This window comes from Rattus rattus, chromosome 14 (assembly GCF_011064425.1).
Source record: "Rattus rattus isolate New Zealand chromosome 14, Rrattus_CSIRO_v1, whole genome shotgun sequence".
Taxonomy (NCBI): Eukaryota; Metazoa; Chordata; class Mammalia; order Rodentia; family Muridae; genus Rattus; species Rattus rattus.
In genome coordinates, this window is record NC_046167.1 from 36,415,524 (window position 1) to 36,427,280 (window position 11,757).

Sequence of the window (11,757 nt, forward strand, 5' to 3'; positions counted from 1 at the left end):
AGAAGATCTCAGAAGATGGAAAGATCTCCCATGTTCATGGATTGGCAGGATTAATATTGTAAAAATGGACATCTTGCCCAAAGTAATCTACTTATGCAATGCAATCCCCATCAAAATTCCAACTCAATTCTTCATAGAGTTAGAAAGAGCAATTTGCAAATTCATTTGGAATAACAAAAAATTCAGAATAGCGAAAACTATCTTTAACAACAAAAGAACTTCCGTATGGTATTGGTACAGAGACAAACAAGTAGATGAATGGAATAGAAATTGAAGACCCAGAAATAAACCCACACACCTATGGTCCCTTGATCTTTGACAAAGAAGCCATCCAGTGGAAAAAAAGACTGCATTTTCAACAAATGGTGCTGGCTCAACTGGCAATTAGCATGTAGAAGAATGCAAATCGATCCATTCTCATGGCCTTGAACAAAGCTCAAGTCCAAGTGGATCAAGGACCTCCACATAAAACCAGATATGCTGAATCTAATAGAAGAAACATTGTGGAAGAGCCTTGAATATATTTGCATAGAGGAAAAATTTCCTGAACAAAACACCAATAACTCATGCTCTAAGACCAACAATGAACAGATGAGACCTCATAAATTGCAAAGCTTCTGTAAGGCAAAGGACACTGTCAATAGAACAAAATAGCAACCTACAGACTGGGAAAGATCTTTGCCAACCCTACATCTGAGAGAGGACTAATATCCAAAATATACAAAGAACTCAAGAAGTTAGACTCCAGAGAATCAAATCATCCTATTGAGAAATTGGGTACAGAGCTAAACAAAGAACTCTCAACTGAGGAATATTGAATGGCTGAGAAGCACCTAAAGAAATGCTCAACATCTTTAGTCACTGGGGAAATGCAAATCAAAACAACCCTGAGATTCCACCTCACACCAGTCAGAATGGCTAAGGTCCAAAACTCAGGTGACAACAGATGCTGGCGAGGATATGGAGAAAGAAAAACACTCTTCTGTTGCTGGTGGGACTGCAAGCCGGTACAACCACTTTGGAAATCAATCTGGTGGTTCCTCAGAAAATTGGAAATACTTCTACATGAAGACCCAGTTATACCACTTCTGGACACATATCCAAAAGGTGCTCACCATGTTTATCGCAGCCTTGTTTTTAATATCCAGAAGCTGAAACAACCCAGATGCCCCTCAACAGAAGAATTAATATAGAAAATATAGTACATTTACACAATAGAGTACTACACAGCTATTAAAAACAACAATTTCATGAAATTCGCAGGCAAATGGATGGAACTAGAAAATATCCTGTGTGAGGTATCCCAAACACAAAAGAATGGTGATATGTACTCACTGATAAGTGGTTATTAACCTGAAAGCTCACAATGCCCATGATATAACCCATGTACCTAGGAGGAAGGAAGACCAGGGTGTGGATGCTTCAATTCTACATAATAGGGGGAACAAAATAATCACAGGAGGCATAGGGATGGAGGGGCCTGAGAGGGAGAGAAGAAGGTGAGGGAAAAGGAGGGGCAGGATCAGATATTAGAAGAAACAGGAAAGAAGTACACTGAGTCAGGAAATCGAATAGAAATATGTAGCAGTGGAGGATGGGAAAGTGGTAATATCCATGAGCGAGTCTCAGAGGCTAGGGAAGCAAGAGGCTCCCAAGACCCAGTGAGGATGACTTTAGTCAAAATATGAAACAAAGGGCAGGTGGAACCCGTAGAGACCACCTTCAGTAGATAGGCACAGCCCCCAGTTGCGGGATGGGACCACCTACCCATCTCAAAATTGTTAACCCAGAAATATTTTTGTCCAAAGAAAAGACATGGATAAAAATGGAACAGAGACTGAAAGAAAGGCCATCCAGAAACTTTCTCACCTAGGGATCCATCCTGTTCGCAGACACTAAACCCTGACACTACTGCTGATGCCAAGAAGAGCTTGCTGACAGGAGCCTGGTAGGCCTGTCCCTTGATAGGTTTTGCAAGTACCTGATTAATACAGATCCAGATATTCACAGCCAATCATCGGACTGAGTCCAGTGGGCCCTGATAGAAGAGTGAGAAGAAGGACTGAAGGAGGTGAAGGGGATTGCAACCCCACAGGAAAAACAATAATATCAACTAACCAGACCATGCAAGAGATCCCAGGGACTAAACCACCAACCAAAGAGTACACATGGAGGGACCCATAGCTCCAGCTGCATATGTAGCAGAGGATGGCATTGTCTGGCATCAATGAAAGGGGGGGGCCCTTGGTCCTGTGGAGGCTTGATGCCCCAGCATAGGGGGCATGCTAGAGTAGTGAGAAGGGATTGAGTGAGTAGGTGGAGGAGCACCCTCATAGAGGCAAAGGGGACAGGGAGAGGGAGGATAGGATGGGAGTTTTGTGGAGGGTAACTGGGAAGGGGGATATCATTTGAAATGTAAACAAATAAAATGATTAATAAAAAACCAACCTAAATGGAGATTGATAGAGTTTTTAAAAGTAAAAACTGACAAATAATTTATCTAAATTTAGCTTTTTTATTATTTTTACTCTACATCCCAATCCCAGTTTTCCCTCCCTCCTCTCTTCCCAGTCTCTGCCTTTCACCCCTTCTCACTTCCAACAGACATCCCTCCTCTCCCCATGAAAGGGTAGGCTTCCCATGCATATTAACCAGCCATATCAAGTTGCAGTAAGACTTCTTCTACTGAGGCTATGCAAGGCAGCCCAGTTAGGGGAAAGAGATACAATGGCAGACAACAGAGTCAGATACAGTCCTGCTCCTACTATTAGGAGTCCCACATGAAGAACCAACTAAGGAACTGCTATGTATGTGCAGAGGGCCTAGGTCCTTCCTATACATGTTCTCTGATTGGCACTTTAGTCTCTGCGGGCCCCTATAGGCACAGGTTAGTTGATTCTGTAGGTTTTCTTGTGGTGTCCTTGAACCCTCTGGATCCCTCAATCCTTCCTCCCCTTTGCCCAGGACTGCCAATGCACCACTTAATGATTGTCTATGGGTCTTTCATCTGTTTCCATCAGTTTCTGGGTGAAGCCTCTCAGATGACAGTTAAGCTCTAGTCTAGGCTCCAGTCTACAAGTATAGCAGAATATCATTAATTGTGCCAGGGTGGGCTCCATGGGAGGGAGCTCCCTCTCATGGCATGGATCTCAAGCTGTGCCAGTCATTGGTTGGCCCTTCCCACACTTCTCATCCATCTTTATCCCTGTACATCATGTGTATAGGACAAATAGTAGTTTGAATATTTTGTGACTGGGTTAGTGTCCCAGTCTCTCCAGTGGAAGTCTTGCCTGGTTATAGGAGCTGGCCAGTTGAGGCTCCATATCTCCCATTGTTAGGAGTCTCAGCTAGGGTCACCTTATAGATTACCAGGAGTTTCCTTTGCCCTCGGTTTGTAGTTCATCCCAGAGATGCCTCCCTATTCCAGTTGTCTTTCCTAGTACCTTTTCCCTATGTCCTTCCCCAACCTGATCCTTCCTGTTCTCATCCCACTTCACCCCCTCCCCATCCAGTCCCTTCCCTCCATCTGCATCATCCATGTCTACTCTAGTTACCATTCTCTCTGTGAGATTCAAGCAACAACCCCTTGGTCCCTCCTTGTTACTTAGCTTTTTGAGTCTGTGGATTGTAGAATGGTTATTCTGTGCTTTATAACTAATGTCCACTGGCAAGTACATATGTTTGTCTTTCTGGGTCTGGGTTCCTCGTTCAGGATGATCTTTTCTACTTCCATTCATTTGCCTGCAAAGTGGGTGATGTCATTGCTTTTAATAGCTAAGTAATACTTCATTTTGTAAATGAAGTATCCATTCTTCAGTTGAGGGACATCTAAGTTGCTTCTAGTTTCTAGCCATTATAAATAAAATGGTTATGAACATAGAGGAGCAAGTGTCCTTGTTACCTTGTTATGGTGGAGCATCTTTTGGGTATATGCCCAGGAATGATATACCTCGGTGTTGAGGTAGAACTATTCCCAATCTTCTGAGTAAGCCCCAAATTGATTACCAATGTGGTTGCAAACTTTGCACTCCCATCAGCAATGGAGGAATGTTCCCCTTATTCCACATACTTGCCAGCACGAGCTATCACTTATGGTTTTCACCTTGGCCATTCGACAGGAGTAAGATGGAAACTTAGAGTCCTTATGATTTGCATTTCCCTGATAACTAAGGATGTTGAAAATTTCTTTAACTTCTCAACCATTAGAGATTCCTTTGTCAAGAATCCATGTTTTAGGCTGGGAGATGTCTCAGCAGTTAACAGCACCGACTGCTCTTCCAGAGGTCCTGAGTTCAATTCCATCAACCACATAGTGGTTCACAACCATCTGTAAAGAGATCTGATGCACTGTTCTGGTGTATCTGAAGACAGTTCCAGTGTACTCATATAAATAAAAATAAATAAATAAAATCTGAGTTAAGATCTGAACCCCATTTTTAATTGGGTTCTTCGGTTTGTTGATGTCTAGTTTCTTGAGTTCTTTATACATTTTCAATATAGCCCTCTGTTGGATGTACAATTGCCAAAGAACTTACCTAAATTTCACTTTTATAAAATCAAGCTTTTATGATATGAAATTAAATGTTTGTTTTATTAGTATATAATGACTTAGGTTGGGGTATTTGAATGTCTTGTTAAAGAACTTTGATTCATTTTCCTTCCCTCTCTGTATCCTATGTCCTTCTTTTTCTGCTCCTTTGCCCTTCAGCCCAAAGTCATGGAGTATAATCTCACTGACTCATGGGACCACTCATACAGGCTTAGGAGAACCAGGATCATAACTGAGTACTCATATTTCCTTTTACATTAGGACTAGTTGATCAGCACAGAGTTTCTGCAACAATTACAGTAAAATCAGTGGAAGGCTTAGAATTTCATCTAGGACTGTGGTGTAGCTATCGGCACTGTAATTATGTATAGTAATGGAATTTTTCAGTATATGAGAAGGAACTGGCTCCAGTCTTAGTCCTTGATACATATAAATAAAAGATAATTAATATAGACACATGGAAAAACAGCAAATTCAGAAAAATAACTCATTTCCATCATTCCCTCACTTAATTTATGGATATGCTAATTCTGGATTATTCATGAATTCCCAAAAACACTTATTAGCCTCTACTTTTTTATTAGATCTACTTTTTAAATAAATAGATTTACCTGGTCTTTCCACTTTTATAACTTCTGCTCCCAGATCTCCTAAATTCATCGTGGCAAAAGGTCCAGCCAGAACTCTACAATGTTAAACAGTGATAGATAAATGACATCTCAAAATCTTACTATCAACTATTTTCTTAAGCCAATTAACACAGAGAAGCTCATATAATGCTAGCAATGATTGAACTTGTTAGAATTGCACTTTTCCATAATTATCAAGAGCTTTAAAAAACTACAACCTCTTTCATGCGGGAACTTTATTTGTAGAATTCTATCCTGAGGAAAAAAATTGAAACTAAAGCAAAGATTTGCATATAAAAAGACATTATTTATAGAAGTAAAAACTGAGGAATAATTTGGACACTTATAAATGTTATCTTTAACTTTAAATGATCATAAAAAGTTAGTCAAAATATACTGGTATATTTAAACTATAGGTAAAAACTTCAGAGCAGTGGTAGTACAAGCCTTTAAACCCAGCACTAAGGTGGCAGAGGCAGGCAGATCTCTGAGTCTGAAGACAAACTGGTCTACAAAGTAAGTTCCAGGACAGTCAGGGGTACACAGAGAAACCCTGTCTGGAAAAAACAATAGAAAAAAGGGGGGAACACAATTTAAATATAGTTATGGTTTGAGGATAGTTAATATATGCAAATATGAATATTGGGAAAATTCACAAATGTTACATTAATTGTCTTTGAAATTATAGTCCAGAATCTCTTTTCTGTTCATTTATCAAAATTTCAACATAAACATGTAAATATCTTCAAATAATATAAAAACTAATAAAACCTTTTCAAAAAAGGAGGAAACTCAATCACTAAAGTGCAAATAACCCAACACAAACCTTGTTAGATCCAGAATTCTCACACCTTCCAGTGGCTTCATACTGTCACAATCTGCCAGAACAAATAACATTGAAGAGTATAGATTACAAAATTTTACAAAGTAAACAATACATAATTCTTCACATTCTAAGTAATCTGTTGTTACCAAAAATAATTTTCCTTCTCAATAATTCTGTTTGATATGTAACATAGAAACCTTGGCCTGTCTCTTCAAAGAAATCTACAAGGTTCTGTAGGAACCATAACTCTCTTCTCTGCAGGCCTGAAACATAGAGACCAAGATGAGGGGGGCTTTGCAGCCTCTCTCACTGAGCGCTGAGTGGAGCTGCTGGAGGTAAATGGATGTGATACCTACATCTTTCCAAATCAACATAGCTGGGCCAGAAATGTGCTCCACAGAGCATTCTTTAAATTTTCTTACTTCCTGTTGCTTAATTCCCACTCTTGCCTCTATGTCTCCTGATGGATGGTTTTGATTTTGTTACTGCTCCGTCAGGTTTCCAGACCGTTGTGTGAAATTCTCTACCCACTATTTTATTGTGCATTCTCTACCATCCTTTCTCTCCCAGACTTATATTCACTTTTTACTTCTTGATTTCACAATCCATCGTTTTCACAATTACTAAAATCTGTGAATCCTAAGAGTATTTCAGCTTTCTCTTTCCAGTTTGTTACCCACCCATCAATTGTTTTTTTTCTTTTAAGTTATCTCAATCTAATACTTATCCCTGTCTTTGCTTACCTACTTTCTTCCCACACTTAATCTTAGTTACTAAAGTTAATATGCATTGTATTACTTACCCATGACTCTTTATCCTCTAATATTTACTAAAGACAAAAGGACCACAACCAGCTAACACAACATTTTTTTATCTTTATTAACTTGAGTATTTCTTATTTACATTTCGATTGTTATTCCCCTTCCTGGTTTCCGGCCAACATCCCCCCAGCCCCTTCCCTTCCCCTTCTAAATAGGTTTCCCCTCCCCATCCTCCGCCCATTACCACCCTCCCCGCAACAATCACGTTCACTGGGGGTTCAGTCTTGGCAGGACCCAGGGCTTCCCCTTCCACTGGTGCTCTTACTAGGATATTCATTGCTACCTATGAGGTCAGAGTCCAGGGTCAGTCCATGTATAGTCTTTGGGTAGTGGCTTAGTCCCTGGGAGCTCTGGTTGGTTAGCATTGTTGTTCATATGGGGTCTCGAGCCCCTTCAAGCTCTTCAGTCCTTTCTCTGATTCTTTCAACGGGGGTCCCGTTCTCAGTTCAGTGGTTTGCTGCTGGCATTAGCCTATGTATTTGCTGTATTCTGGGTGCTAACAAAATATTTAAATAGGCCAACTGGGTATAGAGAAATCCCTCACTGAAACTCCCTTCCAAAGTTATTACAGATTGTAATTGTAAGTCGACAGTTAAAACTAACCATTAGGAGTGGTAACATAGCTCAGCTGCTAAACGCAATTACTTCCAACCCTGACACACAGTGTTCTGTGCCAGAAACACACAAAGTAGAAGAAAAAAAAAAAAACCTACTCCTACAAGTTGTCCACTGATCTACAAACATTCACTGAGGACATGCACATCTTTTTGCATACGCACACATGTAAATAAAATAACCAGCCTGAGAAGAGCTGGTGAAGGGTAAAAACATGTTCAAAATACATTATATGGAAAGATTAAATAAAAAGAGAAGAAAAAGCACATGTACCCCAGCATATCACTGTGAAAATCTGAAGAACAAACTTTTTCTAATAAAAGAAGATAGGAATTTTACAGGGCAGACTGCTGATCAGGACAGTTTCAGATTTCTTAAACTTGGAGATGGAATTACAGGAATTTGTGAACTTCCCAATGTGTGTGATGGGAACTAAACCCTGGTCATTGCAACATCTACAGTCTTAACCACTGAACCATCCCTCCATCCCCCCATTATCAGATTTCTCAGTGATATTACCAGAAGCTAAAACGAAGCAAAACCTTTAAAAATTAAAGGAACACAAACTTTTTCCTAACGCTATAAATCCAATCAAGATACAAAGGATGTGTGAAAGTGAACATAGGAAAATAACATTGAAAGCTTTATTTCCATGTATACTTTCTCAAAAGGGGGGGGACCTCTAGGGTTCATCATTCAACAAAAAGATGAGCAACACAAAATAGACACTGGATCACCCAAAGAAGGAGAGCATTAGAGAGGATCTGAGGATCAAAATGGGGTACAAATGATCCAGGATATTTTAAAATGGAGCAGGAAACCGAGCTGAGACACATGGACAGATGAACTGGGCTGCAGATACAACACAACACCCTTGTGTGAACTGACCTTTGAAATATTAAGTCTGTTGACCTGAAAAATGGACACTGTCTTATTAGGATTTCTTTCTTTTGGGGGGAGTAATGGGAGAGGGGAGGAAAGGGTTTATTCAGCTTACTTCCACATTGCTGTTCATCACCAAAGGAAGTCAGGATTGGAACTCAAACAGATCAGGAAGCAGGAGCTAATGCAGAGGCCATGGAGGGATGTTACTTGCTGGCTTGCTTCCCCTGGCTTGCTCAGCTTGCTTTCTTATTTTTTAATTTTATTTTTCTTGAATTTTTTATGTACTTACGTTTGAAATGTTATCCCTCCCCGCCTCCAATCCTCCTGCTTCTATGAGGACACTTCCACTCCCACCTCAACACACTGGTGTTACCCTACATTGGGGAAACAAGCCTTAACTGGACCAAGGGCTCTTCCTCCTACTGATGCTGGACAATGCCATCCTCTGCTACATATGTGGCTGGAGTCATGGGTCCCTCCAAGTATACTCATTGGTTGTTAGTTTAGTCCCTGGGAGCGCTGGTGAGGTCTGGTTGTTCTTCCTATGGTGTTGCAAACCTCATCAGTTCCTTCAGCCTTTTCTCTACCTCCTCCATTGGGGTCCCTTTATTCAATCCACAGGTTAGCTGCAAGCATCCTCATCTGTGTCACTAAGGCTCTGTCAGTGCCTCTCAGGAGACACCCAAATCTGGCTCCTGTCAGAAAGCACTTCTTGGCATCAGCAACAGTGCCTGGATTTCGTAGCTGCATATGGGATGGATCCACAGGTGGGGCAGTCTCTGGATGACCTTTCCCTCAGTCCCTGCTCTAATCTTTGTCCCTTTATTTCCTCCCCTGGGTATTTTGTTCTGATTTCTAAAAAGAAAGGAAGTATCCACATTTTGGTCTTCCTTCTGCTCGAGTTTCATATGATCTGTGAACTTTTCTTAAGTATTCAAAGTTTTGGGACTAATATCCACTTATCAGTGGATACATATGTGGCTTTTTGTGACTGGGTTACCTCACTCAAGATGGTATTTTCTAGTTCCATCCATTTCCCTAAGAATTTCATGGAGTCATTGTTTTTAATAGCTGAGTAGTACTCCATTGTGTAAAGGTACCATATTTTCTATATCCATTTCTCTGTTGAAAGAAAGACATCTGGGTTCTTTCCAGCTTCTGGCTATTAAAAATAAGGCAGGTATGAACATAGTGAAGCATGTGTCCTTGTCATATGTTGGAGCAACTTTTGGTTGTATTCCCTGGAGGGGTATAGCTGGGTCCTCAGATAGTTCAATGTCCAATTTTCTGACGAACTGTCAGACTGATTTCCAGAGTGGTTGTACCAGCTTGAAATCCCACCAACAATGGAGGAGTGTCCTCTTTCTCCACATCCTTGCCAGCATCTGTTGTCACCTGAGTTTTTTATCTTAGCCATTTTGACTGGTGTGAGGTTGTTTTGATTTGTATTTCCCTGATGACTAAGGATGTTGAACATTTCTTTAGGTGATTCTCAGCAATTTGGTATTCCTCGGTTGAGAATTCTTTGTTTATCTCTTTACCCTACTTTTTAATAGGATGCTTTGATTCTCTGAAGTCTAACTTCTTGAGTTGTTTGTAAATTTGGGTATTAGCCCTCCATTTGGATATAAGATTGGTAAAGATCTTTTCCTAAGCTGTTGGTTGCCATTTTGTCCTATTGACAGGGACCTTTTGCCTTACAGAAGCTTTGCAATTATATGAGGTCCCATTTGTCAATTCTTAATATTAGAGCATAAGCCATTGGTGTTCTGTTCAGGAAATTTTCCCCTGAGCCTATGTGTTCAAGACTCTCCCCAACGTTCTCCTCTATTGCTTTCAGTGTATCTGCTTTTATGAGGAGGTCTTTGATCGACTTGGACTTGTGCTTTGTACTAGGAGATAAGAATGGGTCAATTTGCATTCTTCTACATGCTGACCTCAAGTTGAACCAGCACCACTTGTTGAAAATGCTGTCTTTTTTCCACTGGATGGTTTTAGCTCCTTTGTCAAAGATGAAGTAACCATAGGTGTGTGTGGGTTCATTTCTGGGTCTTCAATTCTATTCCATTGATCTACCTCCTGTCTCTGTACAAATACCATGCAGTTTTTACCTAAATTGCTCTGCAATATGGCTTGAGGTCAGGGATGGTGATTCCTCCAGAAGTTCTTTTCTTGTTGAGAATAGCTTTCGATCTCCTGAGATTTTTCATTTTCCAAATGAATTTCCAAATTGTTCTTTTTAATTCTATGAAGACAAGTTTAGAATTTTGATGGGATTGCACTGAATCTGTAGATTGTTTTCAACAAGATGGGCATCATTTTTACTATATTAATCCTGACAATCCATGAGCATTGGAGGTCTTTCCATCTTCTGAGATCTTCAATTTCTTTCTTCAGAGAAGTGAAGTCATACAGATCTTTCACTTGCTTGGTGAGAGTCACAGCGGGGTATTTTATATTATTTGTGACTATTGTGAAGAGTGTTGTTTTCCTAATTTCTTTCACAGTCTATTTCTCCTTTGAGTAAAGGAAGACTACTGATTTGTTTGAGTTAATTTTGAATCCAGCCACTTTGCTGAAGTTGTTTAACAGCTGTAGGAGATCTCTAGTGGAATTTTTGGGGTCACTTAAGTATACTATCATATCTTCTCAAAATAGTGATATTTTGACTTCTTCCTTTCCAATTGTATCCCTTTGACCTCTTCTTGTTGTTTGATTTCTCTGGCTATGACTTCAAGTACTATATTGAATAGGTAGGAGACAGTGGGCAGCTTTGTCTAGTCCCTGATTTTAGTGGGATTGCTTCAAGTTTCTCTCCATTTAGTTTGATGATGGCTACTGGTTTGCTGTATATTGCTTTTATAATGTTTAGGTATGGACCTTGAATTCCTAATTATCCCAAAACTTTTGTCATGAAGGTTGTTGAATTTTATCAAATGCTTTCTCTGCATCTAATGAGATGACCATGTGGGCTTTTTTCCTTGAGTTTGTTTATATAATGGATTATGTTGATGTATTTCTGTATATTGAACCATCTCTGCATCCCTGAGATGAAGACTACTTGATCATAGCGAATGATCATTTTGATGTGTTCTTGGATTCGGTTTGCAAGATTTTTATTGAGTCATTTTGCATCCATACTCACAATGGATATTGGTCTCAAGTTCTTTTTCCTTGTAGGCTCTTTGTGTAGTTTAGGTATAAGCCTAAGTGTGGCTTTAAAGAATGAATTGGGTAGTGATCCTTCTGTTTCTATTTTGTGCAACAGTTTGGAGATTATCGGTATTAGGTCTTCTATGAAAGTCTGATAGAATTCTCCACGTAACCCAGCTGGTCCTGGGATTTTTTTGGTTGGGAGACTTTATTTATTTATTTTTTTTTTTTTTTTAATTTGTGTATTTCTTTTTTACTTTTTGAGTGTTATTCCCTTTC

At 39.7% G+C, this 11,757-nt stretch overlaps 1 protein-coding gene across 1 annotated transcript in view; it reads right to left on the reverse strand.

The window, feature by feature from the left end:
- Sugct (succinyl-CoA:glutarate-CoA transferase) overlaps positions 1–6,810 on the reverse strand; it is a 792,221-nt gene extending 785,411 nt beyond the window's left edge. The window contains exons 1-3 of the mRNA XM_032884226.1: positions 6,807–6,810; positions 6,005–6,056; positions 5,161–5,234 (exon numbers count right to left, since the gene is read on the reverse strand). Of these exons, the coding sequence (XP_032740117.1) occupies positions 5,161–5,234; positions 6,005–6,056; positions 6,807–6,810 (130 nt within the window). The remainder of the gene's footprint in view (positions 1–5,160; positions 5,235–6,004; positions 6,057–6,806) is intronic.
- Between the last annotated feature and the right edge of the window lie 4,947 nt (positions 6,811–11,757).